Genomic DNA, 13,736 nt, shown 5'->3' with positions numbered 1-13,736 from the left:
AATCTCATCATAGTCAATCCCATACCTTTGGAGGAGCCTTTCATGACAAGGCGTCCCTTATAGCGATCGATGGTGCCGTCGTCTTTGTATTTGACGACAAACGCCCACCGACAGAGCAGTGCTTTTCTTCCTTTTGGGAGAGCTGTGAGAATCCAAGTTTTTTGTCCATTAAGGACTTGTATTCAGAGTGGGCAGTTGCCTTCCAGTGGCGGGCTTCGGGCAGGTGCATTGCAGCAGTATAGAGCTTTGGCTCTAAAATATGTCTGGTGGCCAACAATGTGTAGATCTGGGAGATGTGTGCTTTGTGTTCTTCCTGGTCACGTCATCATTGAGAAGTGCCTTTGTTGCATCAATCTGTGTACCAAGATCAACGATTTTCGCTCTCTTATTAGAGGTCGTTGCTTCAGCCGTGAGTGCGTCAGTGGTGCGTTTCAGCATGACAGAAAGAGGTGGTAGTGCATGTGATGTTGGTAGAATGGGTGCCCGTTCAGTGGTCGGTCCGAGCACATTCGGGGCAGAGTTTGGATTGAGGAACTCAAATTTAGCGAATTCACGCTCCCGGGAAGTGACATCTCTGCTCTATATAATGCTGTTCTCCTGGGTGTCAAGGGGTCTATACCATTTCTTGTCGGCTGAGAGTCCCAAGTACATGCATTTGCGAGTCCTTGCCTCAAGTTTGTTTCGGTAGAGTTCCGGGATTTGGGCGTAAGCCGTGCAACCAAATACTTTGATGTAGTGAGCTGATGTTTTTTTCTTAAACCATTTTTCATGACGGGTGATATTGTCCGCCACGGAGCTAGGCGTGATATTGAGTAGGTTTGCAACATGGTGATGCATTTCCCCCATAATACCTGCGGCAGGTCGCCGTCAATGAGGAAAGCTCTAGTGCGATCAGATAGAGTGCGCATTTTCCTGTGGAGTGTAGGCGTTGTGAACTGCGCATGCGTGTTATACTTTTTAAAGATGATATGACCCAGTTTCTCGTATTTCCGAGCATTCCACTTTGCAAGTGTTCGACTTCGTCGTCGTGCAAATTCTCGTGGTAGTGGATTTCACCCACTTTTGTACGGAAAATGTTCTGGGCTTTCTTACTAAAGTCCTTGAAGACGTAGGACTCGTACAGATCTGATTTTCGTTTAATGATGTAAATGAACATGTAACGAGTGTAGTCGTCAATGAAAGTCAGGAATATTGGCATCCTGCGAGTGTTGGGACTGGCAGCGGTCCTGCCATGTCAGTGTGAACTTTTTCAAGAGGAGATTTTGCCCTTTCCACTGTACATGTATTGACTGGGTTGCAATGGGACTTAGCGTAGGTGCAGGACGAGCAGAAGTAGCCTTGCTTTGGGTCAAAGTTCGACAGTCCCAGGTCCGCGAAGGTGTTCGCCTTAGCCAGATCCTGCATAGTGCGGAAGTTAGGATGGAACCGCCACGCGCACTTGCTCAGCTGCTGATGCTGGCATGGTCTTTTCAGCACAGGTCTCTTGGGATTCTGGGGTCCCCTGCTTGAGAACGTAGCGATTGCGCGCAAGGTCGTTCAGGACCTTGGTCTCGATGTTGCGCTTGAGGTCGTCGTACGGAATGTATTATTACTGCCCTTCCAGACTGCGAGGTCGGGTTTCCAGTCTGTTGGCAGGAAATGATACAGATAGAGCGATTTCTGCTCGTCCCTGAGCACCCTATTGATTGAATGAGCGGCTACCTTCATTGCTTCCTCCAGGTCGTAGATGAACGAAGTGAGGTCACTTTCTTCCTCGTACTTCGGTGCCATCAGATACGATCTGATGAAGTACGGGTCGCCGTGGATGACTGCATCTTCCTTCTTGCTAAAGAGAGTCTGATAGATCTCATACGCTATGGTCCTCTCCTTGACCGTGTGGACATGTTGATCGTCGATGGTCTTGATCAGGAACACCTTGGCTTTCGCTTCTATAAGGCGCAGCTTCTTGGAGCTCAGCTGTTGGCTCTTGGCCTTCAGCTTCTCAGCTCGGTCCAGCTCCTGCTTCTTCTGGGCAGTGAAGGACAGGGCCACGGGAGGTTTTTCTTTCTCCATGTCCACATCGCCGTCATCTCCGCAGGAGTCATCCGAGCTGCCATCAGAGGACTCACTCGATGAGGAGCGCCGCGCTTGACGACGTCGTGACGCTCCAGATGATGAACCGGGTTGAGATATTCGTCTGTGCCGAGGTTGACATCCGCGTCCCCAGCGTAGTCGGCTTGAGTGGCGAAGCCGAGGAGGTGCTTCCCGTCGAGAGCAGCTGTGACGCGGGTCTTCCAGATGATGAAATTCCAGTCGTTCAGGCGAGAAAGGTCACGGTCATTGGCTTGCGAGGCTATCGTAGGGCTAATGACCTGTTACGGAAGCCGAGGAAGTCGGTGTTGGTGTCGATATAGGGAGTAGTTGGTAGATTTGAGAATGAATCCTTATCGCTAGCCTAACATGCATGCCTCACTGTACTCCTAAACCAGCATAGGGCAAATTTTGCGCATTTTTCTTACCTATGTGCCTACCCTCGTCTTTTTTGTTGTTTTCATGTTTTTCCTACTAAATGCATGTTCAATGTTTATGATTTCTTTTCGTGTTTTACCTACATGCACGTTCAATGTGACTTGCTGACCCTCTCGGGTAGCAACCACGTGATAGAGCCTCTGGCCTCGAGCAAGCAATCCCGAGCCTTTGCTCCGCATCGCTGCATCGCTCTGGCTTGCTTGCTCAGCAGGCCAGATGTGCTGGTCATGACAGCGTCTTGAATTGTGCAGTCGTCCTCAATTGTATACAGGGTAGTAGTAATCTGCATGTTAATGTGGATTTAGACAAACCCAAAGTTACAAGTGCATGGGCACTGAGGGCCTTCAAGAATGATGCCACAATTTGTATTTGTGCAGATGAAACAGGTGGGCGGTGCAGGGATATGATCCACCACAAGCGCCTCGTCATCTTTAAATTCATACCGGTAACATTACGTACCAAGTCACTGCAAAAGAACGAGTGTAACAATGGTTTCGTTTTGATAAATTACGATTTACCCGTTTTTATTGTTTTTTTTGGGTCAAAATTACATATTCGTAAAGGTAACAATCGCGGTGGCGGTTTCCGGGGGCCTTGCGCTCCCCCAACGATAATATCTTAGGACCATATTATGGTCAACCACCTGATTTTAGCCCCAAAAATCATATCCTGCCGCACACACACACTTTCTTTTGAGCGTTGGTTGGGCTTGATCCGTCCCTGGGCTTCTACCACATATGGGGCTTGAGGTACGCGCCTCCGCCGGTTCGTCGCAGCACAGGACCCGGAACCCAGAGCGCATGCGAGCCGTGGGGCCATCACGGTCGAGGCGAGCCCTTCCACTGGGGTTTCAGTTCACCATGCCGAGCCCCTCCGAAGAAGGCCGAGAAAGGAGGGCACAACCCGCCGCAGCCGCACTTTAATTTCGGCAAGTTGCATGACCCTCGCCGTCGGGACAAAAGCAGCGACGCCTCTACTATTTCGTTTTGCTATGGTACATCCTTTCCTTTCGGCGTTAGATGAATGCGGTAAAACCTGAAGCAATCGCAAGTCATTGAGCTCCTAACAATATTTGATCTAGGTGTAACTGTGTCAGCCAGAACCGCTTCGACATTGGCAGGCACGATGCCCTGGTCCAGAAAAACTTTGTTTCATTCTCTTACTGGCAACAAGAGAATGAAATAAACTTATTCTGGACCAGGGCATCGTGCCTGTGGGGATAACAATGCGTTCTTAACAGCTATATTGCATTTATTTCGTTTAGTTCATTTGCATTGGTTGAAAACATTGTGGCTCGGTAAGCTAACGTCGTTTATAATATTTCTGAATTACAAAATAACAGGGCAAATTAATTGAAATTTAGGTACAGAAATCACTCATATACTTTTACCACCTACGCGCTACTTGATCTTAAACGTACTTTGTCAGGTTGGCCCGATATGGCATAAATAATCCATCATGCCGCACCAACCTCGACGCTACTATCATAACGATGGAGAAGACGGGGATGCGCACCAGGAGACTCTCAATCGATGCCTGAAAGGCCGAGAGCGCGCGCGAGACCGCCTAATTGATCGACCTCAGCACTTCGACCAGGAAATTGAGGTGATGGAGCAATCCATCCATCGTTTCGGCAGCTACGGAATCGAATGTGACCTAGCACCAACACCGACGCCTGGGCACGCGTACGCACTCCGCCGACTGTAGAATGTATTGAGACCTACGGCGACCGCGAAGAGGGCATGTTTGGTTCCGACAACTTTACGTTTTCTAATTTTATCTGACTGAAAGTGTTCTAGCGATTCGGTGTGTTACTGTTATTTATTTTATTGGCTTAAACAGGTTTCCTCGCGTTAAGCTTTGATTCATTTTCGGTTTTGCGGGTAATACAGTGTTCAGTGTTCAAATCCGTGTCGTGACGGCCGCGTTTGCCGACGGTTTTTTGTGCTCGCAGTTCTGCTACGAGTGAAAGAACGTCGTGCTGGACCATGCCGTGGACCGTAGTAAGGTGATTGGAATGAACAAGGGCGCTGTAGGGTGGTCCCGCTTTGGAGGCTCTGAGCAAGACGTGTAAGAAGAGGAAGGATCGCAAGGCCGTCCAAGGCACGAAAAAAGCCAGAGCAGCCTGTCGCATTGCAGCTGTGGTTACAGTTCTCCATACGACCCAAAGAAGGTGTGATGGCACGGTCGCGGGGGCCATCGCGGTTTCGGTGAAAGGTGGCCGTGGATAATACACGTTACAAGTTGGCGTAAAAAACCGCTTCATCTCTGCGGTCACCGTTATCACCACCGATACGGTGGGCTCGGAGAACTTCCCCTTTCTCCAAAAACGCACTGGATCTACTTTGTTTACAACCAGCTTTCTAAAGCTTGCAGTCCCTAAAACAGGTTCATTTGCTAGACCTGGCTGCAAATGGCTGCCTCGGAGACACTTGCCGTCATGAAAGTTCTCTTTGGGACGCTTGTGTCCCTGCTCTTCTAAGCGAGGTAGCGCAAAGAAATGTCACTACGGATGAGGTTTGTCGAAACTAAAGTCTGATGGGTGTGTCGGACGAAAATGTTCTCGAGCCTGTAAATATTCAAGGGGTCACTGCTGCGAAGCCAATAAACTTAAGCAGCGGCAAAGTGCTGTTTTACAACCCACTAAGGTGGAGCGATCAAGACAGCGTGAGGGTCTGCGCCAAAACAATCTGCGGGATCTTGCCGCCGCCCAAAAGAGAATGATTTCGCTTCAGAACATCAGAACATGTATGCCTGCTTGCGTTTCAGAACATGTATGCCTGCTTTCGGGACGCAAAACGACACCTTCGATTGCGACGCGTATGTCATGTGACGTTCCAAACCGTCTGGGGGACAGATGCCCAGCATAGAATCCTCGGAGCAGTGCGCTACAGTTTTCTAGTATCCATTTAGCTGGACGATAACGAGCACTTAATCATACATGTTTGCTTGAACCATCTGGATTACATATTTGGCAGCATTCTGGCTGTCCTTTTGGGTTTGTTTCGACATAAAATATCTTGGTTTTACCCGACGAAATTGATATACCCACCGCAACGGATGCTAATCGGGCCCTCATCAAGCAGGCTGTTCCCTGTGGCGCTCAGGAAAGCCGCTATAACACTGTGCTGTGCCGCGTGGCGCCTGCAAGGGCAAAATTTTCAACTGACCCTGATGCTATGTACCCACACCAGCGATACTCTAGTAATATGCGATTCGCTCCACCATCGGCTAATCGGGTCCATATATAGGCAGATCGAATCTATGTTACACATCTGTACAACTCTCACTGATTTAATCGACGACAGTTTTGCGTATTAAGTGGAAGTGGAGGTGTTTTGTTTTGGCTAGGGCTGGGGTTCTTGTGGGGTTTCTTGGCGATAACATGGGTTTTGTCTGGCCCACCGTTGGTCTAATGGTTAGGATTCGACCCTCCTACGGACGAAGTCGGGATTTGATTCCCCGGCGGCGCACGCCTTCCTTTGTTTGCCTTGCCTTGACTGGTCCATAGTCGGTGGCTTCGCTACGATGTCGGTGGTTTGTTGCTCAGTGCACCTTTTGTCAATTTTGAGTGGTGACCCTATTACTCGTTGCCGAGGGCTCGGACGCATTCCCAGCACTGTGCTGGCCCATGCCACTCTCTCCTGACCCCCAACAGTCGCGCTATTCAGCCTATTGGTGTTCCTTTGACGAACGGGGTGTCCAGATCCGAGTGCGATACCGGACATCGGCGCTTGATATACGCCAAACTCACACGGTTGTCATCGTCAGAGGTAAATGCGCGAAGCAAAGCACCTCATATCGATATGATACGGAGCACCGCTTGCAAGCAGCGTACCAGCAGAGCAACAGCGGTATCCTTGACAACGCGTAACTGACTACAGACCGTAGCTGTTGAGGACGTTTAGATAATTATAGTTTATACTACCTCTAAGCCCCCCCCCCCTCGTCATTCGAGATGGAACTGGTTAGACAGCAGTATCAAGGCCGTGCGATCAAATGTTGCGTTTGCTTGTAATGCCAGCGCAGCAAATGGTAATGTACGCTCGGTATCCTGAGTTCGACCTATCAGTTATAGACTGTTGCAGGATGATGACAAGCAAGGCAGGGCTTTTCCTAGTCGGCGCTATGATAACGGCCTATATCTCAGCAGGCTCGTGGACCATTTGGTTGCCTAATATCTCGAGTGAAACAGCTCAGTGCTTGCTTGGGGAGGTTGCTTCTTGAGGCGAACGAATATCATCTGTGGCGGGTTCATAAGAAAAGCAAAGCATATAAATCTACGCGTCTATCACCCCGTGATGTATCTCGCTGTAGTGCATTGGGACCGGCCATCTGAGCGGTAAAAGCGTTCGTCGGACACGTACTCCAGCAACATCACTTGGTGTTGCTTCCATGCTACCCAGAAGACAAGCTGGCCTGGTAGTAACAACAACTAGGGCACTAAAATATACCACACTAGCTGGAGCGTATGAACCAGACAGAGCCAATACCGCAACGTAGATTGCCAGCGAACTGTATATTAGGTGGTGTTATGGTGAGGTACCTACGTAGATTTTGAGTATTGGCTGCGATGGCCCGTAATCAGAACAATGCGAGAAAAAATAGCAGAGTTGTGCTGAGACGAATCGCAACATTTTATGCATGCATTATTACTTGCACTACTACAATCCACTGCGTCCGTTGTTCGCATGCTATAAAGATTAGTGTATTTCTGTGAGCCCCCGTCGTTTGACGAGCGTCACGCTTCTCCCACTACTCAGATCGCCGCCAGTACGCTGTCTACAAATCCCCACCGTCTCGGTGCTCGCACAGCGGCTTCAGCTTGCCACCGACAACCTTCACCGCTGCTACAATAACATCTCCATACCATGCCGCTCGCGTGGCGCGTAGTGTCTCCTTGTAAACAGGGTTTCACGCATAAGTTACTACAGTCACTCATAACTCTAACAGACGCGATATCTGCTAGGGGTTCGAAGACTTCCTCTGCCTTGGCGTAAGATGCACCAAGAACTATACATATATATGCGACCGCCGCAACGGGTGATCCATGAGAACTTTGGATTCCTATAGATTGAAAAGAGCATATTTTAACCTATGAGCGACAGGCATAAAAGAGGAATTCGGCCAACCAGTCGTTGACAAGTTCCTATCTTAGAATATTGTATATAGAGGGTTAGAAACACATATAGAAATAAATTCGTTGTCTGTGAGTATGTCACGCTTTTGGCTACACGTATTTAATCGAGTAAGTAGAGCGCTTTCATACCATTCTAATCACAACATCAAGCATCTAGCACGACGCGGAAGTGCCCGGCCACCGTGTGCTCACGATGCTTGCTCGGGCCCAAGGCGGCGTTCTGCCCTAAAACTTGGCGAGCGACATCATGGTACGTACCGCTAGCGGGGCACGCAATTGCAGCAGCGTAGGATTCGTTTTGACTAACGTACAAGTGTGGCGTCTTTGCTATTATGTAGTTGAAGGCCAAAGCCCCTGGTCGCTTTGTGCTCGCGGCGCTTGCTCGACCTTTAGGCGACGGGCGGAGCTGAAATTTGACAGGCAGCTTGAAGATGGGTTCCATGAGCCACCCGTTTATGTGCAGCGCTGCAGCACACTTAACACTTCTACTCCGACATTACGGATTCTCCGGAATCCAATTTATAGAGGTGAAAATATTCAGCCATGTCCGCAACGAATTCTCAGTGAGCTAAATCCGCATATAGAAGTTTATATGCGATAAATTTAAGCAGGCCAGCTGTATAGTCCCTATCGCATGCGACATGAAGATTTTCGGAAAGGGTTGGGGGATCAGATATTAATCTCCGAAGGAGAACGCGTGGCTGTCACCAGCCTTTCATTTCGAAATCGGCGGCCGAGAAGACACCATCACTCTGGTACCATGTACGCACGCGTTCGAGAAGTCATTCCAGCAGATATGGCGCGAGTTGACGAAGAAGGGCTGGACCTAAAAGAGATCAACGGGACTCAGCAACGACCAACGGTACCTGCCACCCGGTGGGAACGTCAAAGGAAAACAAGGCGTCGACTACTTTGTTGGTACGTTTATTTTAGTGTGTTGAGGTTGCTTACGGCTACTAAACTCCAATTTACTGGCCAGGTGAAACTAGTTTGCTGCGATACTACTGCCGCGACGGCTACAGCTACTGCTGCGACGGACCGGACGGCACGGACAGGCACGGCGACTGCTGCGACGGCCACGGCGACTCCTATGACGACGGACCTGCCACTTGCTCAGGCAGCGGCTAAGCGTCCTGCAGCTACGAAGCCTATACAAGCGACGAAGGCGACTCCTGAGACTTTCCGGCCGTCTTCACCGAGGACTGCCGTTGCTCCGGCCAAGGTGGCAAGAGCTCCAAGAGCTGCTAGCTAGGCGACAAGGTGTGGAGCGGCGGCCAAGCGCAAGGCGATGATGTCCAGGGCGCCTTCGAAGCGACGCAAGAAGGATACGATGTTGTGGTGAGATGTATTGGCTGCAATGATACTGACTTTATTGTTGTTACGGATTCTACGGTATCTGCAGCAACGGTGACGCCAGCGGACCTTCCGGAGAATACAGCAGAAGATGTTCCGGAAGAGGCGATGGATGTTGCGGAGACTCCCAACCATGGCGTACCGGAGACGGCGGTAGTGACAGAGGATGCGGCTGAACCAGGCGTTACGGAGGGGCAGAGTACAGCGCGGTGCGTTCCAGAGATGGCCAGCGCTGTTCCACTTGACGACGTTGACTTGGACAGCGGCGTCATCGACTCTTCGCCAATGCTGATCAGGATGACCTCAATGTTGAAGAAGACGATTGGACCCTCTTGCTCTGCTCAGATGCTGGAGGTGGCGACGAAACCATTGCGTGGGATCAAGCATGGATTATAGTGACTCGGGTTCTCATTGACAAGTCGAGATCGATGGATTATCTCGTAGATAACTACGATAGCCGCATGATCGCAATAAACGTCATACTGAAATGGCCCAATGCCAGCTACCAATGACTTCCATGAAATGAAAGCTTATCGTGTCGAAACTGCGCAAGCACCATACACTTGGTGAAGACCACTAAGAGAACATGAACACTATGAAAACATCGTTCATGTTTTCGTCAATTGATCTCGTTTGTAGGATATCATTGGGCTAGGCAACGAATATTGGTACCCATGTACGTCAAAGAAGGCAAGAGCGCAACACTGTCGGCAACAGCGTGCGCATACCAGAAGTAGCTAAGGTGGTTGAAAAGATTGACCCAAAGTGTTAGGTCGACAGAGCAAGTGAAAGGAGATCCACTGTGCTGAATGCTTGTCGTGCTATCGGTCCCTTCGCTGCAAGGGGGAAAACGGTTTCGCAGGAGATCGCAATTGGGAGTTTTTTGGTCATGCTCTGTACTGCCCATCCCACCGCATTGCCCAATCAAATATCTCGGTTAGGCCACGAGGCACCCGAAAGGGCTTGATACATGATATATAGTACTGATTTTTCGGTATACGTTAATTCATATATTAGGAATTACGGATTCTCCGGAATAATCTTCGGATTAGAAGTGTTAACCCTTTCTCGGTGTAAGGGCGCATTTCTCGCCCTTTTGCACGATTGTCAAAACAAGGTAGATAATCACACTGTAGAAGGGTGCATCCTGCGTCCTTCTACGTTACATGTCGGAATCATGAAGTAATCATTGGCCATAAAACTTCTAAGTCATAAGTCCCCACACTATGTGACCACCAATTCACAGTAGACGGCATGTCTCATGAGACATGCCAAGACAGTAGATGTGCCAAACAATTGCGTATCTACAGCGAAGTATGTGTATGTGACTTTGTCACCAATAAACCCGCCAATTTACAATGTATGTATACACTGAAAAATACTCCTTAAATTCGATTTTACCCCCTAAATTTGATTTTTCCTCGTAGCATCTTACTGACTGTGCCACCATCTGTAACTGAACAGTAGATGGAAAAACGTTGCATTCATAATCGAACTAATCAATTCCGATACAACTACTTCTAGGTAAGGAAATAGCGAAAGTCGTGAAGACTTCTACATTTCGTATAACGCATCTGACACATATAATGGAGAAAGTAAGGTTTTAGAATAAGAACTCTCGGAACAATGCTTACAGCTGTAACTGCTTTAGTGGACTAGGTGGTGTTAAGGGGCGCCATGTCGAAGACGACGCTTCTGCCTTTACTACTAGTTTTCTGCATTCAATACGTGCATCCACATTATTTTCAACCTTTAATATTTGTTCTGGTTGGATCTACTAACTTCTAAGAATTTTAGATACTAACAATGTATGCTCAACAGATCAGCGAACAGACTTGACATCCGTATACAAAAAGTGATTAGAAGTATGTATGAACAATCGATCATTGAAAAGGCATAAGATTGGAGCCAAACTATAGACTTAACTTCAGTAAGTTGATTTGCAAGTCTACATACAGTGTACCACCGGAATCGCTCACGACTGAATAGACCTCAAAATCAGAAGCTGCCTACCGCGCACGGTAGGGGCTACTTCTGTAATTAGGACGCATCTTCCAGAAACACGCTCTAATTGATCGAGGATGTTGTGTGCACTACGCGATTCCAGATACTTCCTTTATCACATCATCGCTAGATCGATTGACGGGCTTATTAGTTGGTTAGTCTGTTTCTGATTGAATAGGCTGCTTTCGTCTTTCGTTCAGAGAAACCTAATAAACGAAACTAGTGTTGGGCACGTTCTAGTCGCTATATTTGTTGATTACGGCGATCCCCGGTAGCGCATCGTTGTCAGTGAGCTCATGAACGGCCTCACACACCTACGCATCCGCTCCTTCGACGCTTTGCGGCGAATGGTCTCTTTGAAACTCACCGTCCTCTAGGTATCAGCTACATATAATCTATAGGTTAGTTGCGCTTCTCACAGAGTTTCAGCTCGTCGTCACTGCGTATATCTATACCTGTTTGGGGACTAGATAGTTCGCTGCGTGGCTACAAGCCAAACTGACAGCGGGGTGCACTTGGCGACAAGCTTTGCCTCCAGCTCTGTTTAGAAGTTGCATAGACCCCAAAGGCACCTCGTCCTACTTTTGTTGCTCCACGTTCTTGAGTGGGGCATGGAGTTGACAATGCCGTGGGCAGTCCCACAAGCGATGTCGAGGTCGCGTGCCTCCTGATCGATGCCGACCTTGGCCACCAAATCTCGAGCATCGCGCTTGTGCTTGATCGAATAGCTGCGCTTGGAGCGCAAAATGTTCTTGACTGAATGCAGTTTTAGGTGGAGCGAGGATGTGCTCTGCTATTAGCCATTCAATATTTTTTGGTAGGCAACTGGTCAACACATTTCATGATAAGGCATTTTGATTGCTTGATAATTTGGCACCCAAAACCCATAGTAATTGAAAAGTATCACTCTCGTTGCCAAATATTTTGTGATGCCGGATTATTTCGTTATTGTCTGTAACGGATATCTTCTGAATTTATGTAGTGGACACATCCACATCACCATGCCGAGAATGAGAGCTTCTTCAACGAAAGATTTGACCCAACCCGCGACGTAACGGAATATGCCTATCCACACATGAGACTGTTCTGGTATTTGCTGCCGCAGCAACTTTGGCGTGATAAAGATTCAAACAAGTACGCGAAGCAAACCACCATAGCTCGTGCCCGACGCATCCGAGTGCAAGGACCCAACAGAATCGCTGAGTGATATTGGACAAAGTCTGAGAAAGATGTCGCCCATTGAGTCATGGGAGCTTCATGTCTTTTGTGTGGCTGCTAATAGCAAAATTTTGTCTCCTATCCGACAGCGCCTATCTGCTCACTGGGGCACAACAGTGTTGGTGCTATCCCCTGCGGAACGTTCGAAAAGTGGTGACACGAAACTGGTAAGGCACATATTGAACACTCCTGAAATGTTTATCTGGCTTTTAGTTTAGATTTGATCAGATAAGCCAACATCTTCATTTCAGCGACAACAAGAATTGCCGGGCGAGCGTTGGTAGGGCATGGAAACTCACTCTCTTTTGACAGTTTGCAACAGACGCATAGAAGCGGATAAACACCGGGAGGGGATCGAGTCACGGTTGTTTGAGGTCGACTCCCGACTTCTTCGGAAAGAATACATTGCTCATTCAGGACAGGAGACTCGCCCAGGTAAACCGGAATCTACACAATACAGTATATCAGTACTCAAATCGAAAAATGAACGGCAAAACGCAGAATCCACGCACCTCCGGAAGATTGATACTTTGACAAGGGAACACGTTCAACGCACTACTAGGAGTTCGACAAGGGAACGCTTTCAACGCACTATAAGCGCGTTGAAAGCGTTCCCTTGTCGAAGTATCAATCTTCCGGATTGAAAGTAGTGCGTTTAAGTATTCCCTTGTCGAAGTATGTACGTTGAAAGCGTTCCATTGTCGAAGTATCAATATAAAATGGAGCCCGAGCTTGATGCTGATAACCTTCCGCAGTTCTATGGAGCTTGGCTCTAGTAGTCCCAGTGGACCGCGACGAATGCCATCTGTTGTTTACTAATCGCTTTTACACGTCAGTTGCGCTATTGTAGAAGCTTCTTTCCCGGAAGGTCTACACGACGGGAGCAATTAAAACAAGACGAATTGGTTTTACAGATTCACTTAAAGATGATAGAAAAAGCACCCGGAATCAATTCACCGTGGTGCTTACTGGGTCGTGAGAAACAGGATTGTTCCAGAGATGATTGTGCGTATGTGGACGGATCGATGCCAGTTCATTTGCTTGCTACAGAAGCAAGTACGCAAGAACAAACAACTGGTAAGTTTTTATGCAGGAATATACCAACGGTTATGGCCGAACGATTTATGATTGTCAGTTTACACAAAAGGTTACGGACAACTTGAAGATGTGCCTAGTCCTAAAATGGTAGAAGACTATCACAAGATCATAGGAGATGTTGATGTACACGACCAGCTCCGCCTTCAGCGCTTTCCCTCTGAAATTGTGATTTTTCTTCAAAACGTACTACAAAGGGTACTGGGAGGGAGTATTGTCGACCCACCTTGAACGGCAGCAGCGAAAGATGGTGGCGAAAGCTGCCTCTTCCTCCTCTAACAGTTCACCCCCATACCCACCTAGTTGAAGGATAGGTAACAGCTCGGACGCCAAGCAGATACACATACCGGGAGGTCACGTAGATAGACTCCTATGCGGGCACGAAGGAGTACATCCGCTCTTCGCTAAAAGTTCTGAC

At 48.3% G+C, this 13,736-nt stretch overlaps 3 protein-coding genes and 1 non-coding gene across 4 annotated transcripts; 3 read left to right on the top strand and 1 right to left on the bottom strand.

The window, feature by feature from the left end:
- Positions 1-1,414: 1,414 nt before the first annotated feature.
- PHYSODRAFT_261050 (hypothetical protein) lies at positions 1,415-2,797 on the bottom strand (the record flags this gene model as incomplete). Its single annotated transcript, XM_009538653.1, has 4 exons — positions 1,415-1,561; positions 1,702-2,046; positions 2,109-2,351; positions 2,618-2,797. 4 exons carry the CDS (start codon positions 2,795-2,797, stop codon positions 1,415-1,417), a joined length of 915 nt encoding a protein of 304 aa, XP_009536948.1.
- Positions 2,798-5,909: 3,112 nt separating this feature from the next.
- On the top strand, positions 5,910-5,981 carry PHYSODRAFT_t1494. The gene has a single exon. It is a non-coding gene; the product is annotated as a tRNA-Arg (tRNA).
- Positions 5,982-8,408: 2,427 nt separating this feature from the next.
- Positions 8,409-8,900, top strand: PHYSODRAFT_306577 (hypothetical protein; the record flags this gene model as incomplete). The annotated part of the gene is made up of 1 exon (XM_009538652.1): positions 8,409-8,900. One exon carries the CDS (start codon positions 8,409-8,411, stop codon positions 8,898-8,900), a length of 492 nt encoding a protein of 163 aa, XP_009536947.1.
- Positions 8,901-13,387: 4,487 nt separating this feature from the next.
- On the top strand, positions 13,388-13,549 carry PHYSODRAFT_528674 (hypothetical protein; the record flags this gene model as incomplete). The annotated part of the gene is made up of 1 exon (XM_009538651.1): positions 13,388-13,549. A coding segment is annotated over one exon (162 nt), but the record flags the coding sequence as incomplete, so codon positions are not given.
- Positions 13,550-13,736: the final 187 nt, after the last annotated feature.

Source organism: Phytophthora sojae (genome assembly GCF_000149755.1).
Source record: "Phytophthora sojae unplaced genomic scaffold PHYSOscaffold_12, whole genome shotgun sequence".
NCBI classification, from domain to species: Eukaryota; Oomycota; class Peronosporomycetes; order Peronosporales; family Peronosporaceae; genus Phytophthora; species Phytophthora sojae.
This window is presented reverse-complemented; position numbering and strand designations above follow the sequence as displayed.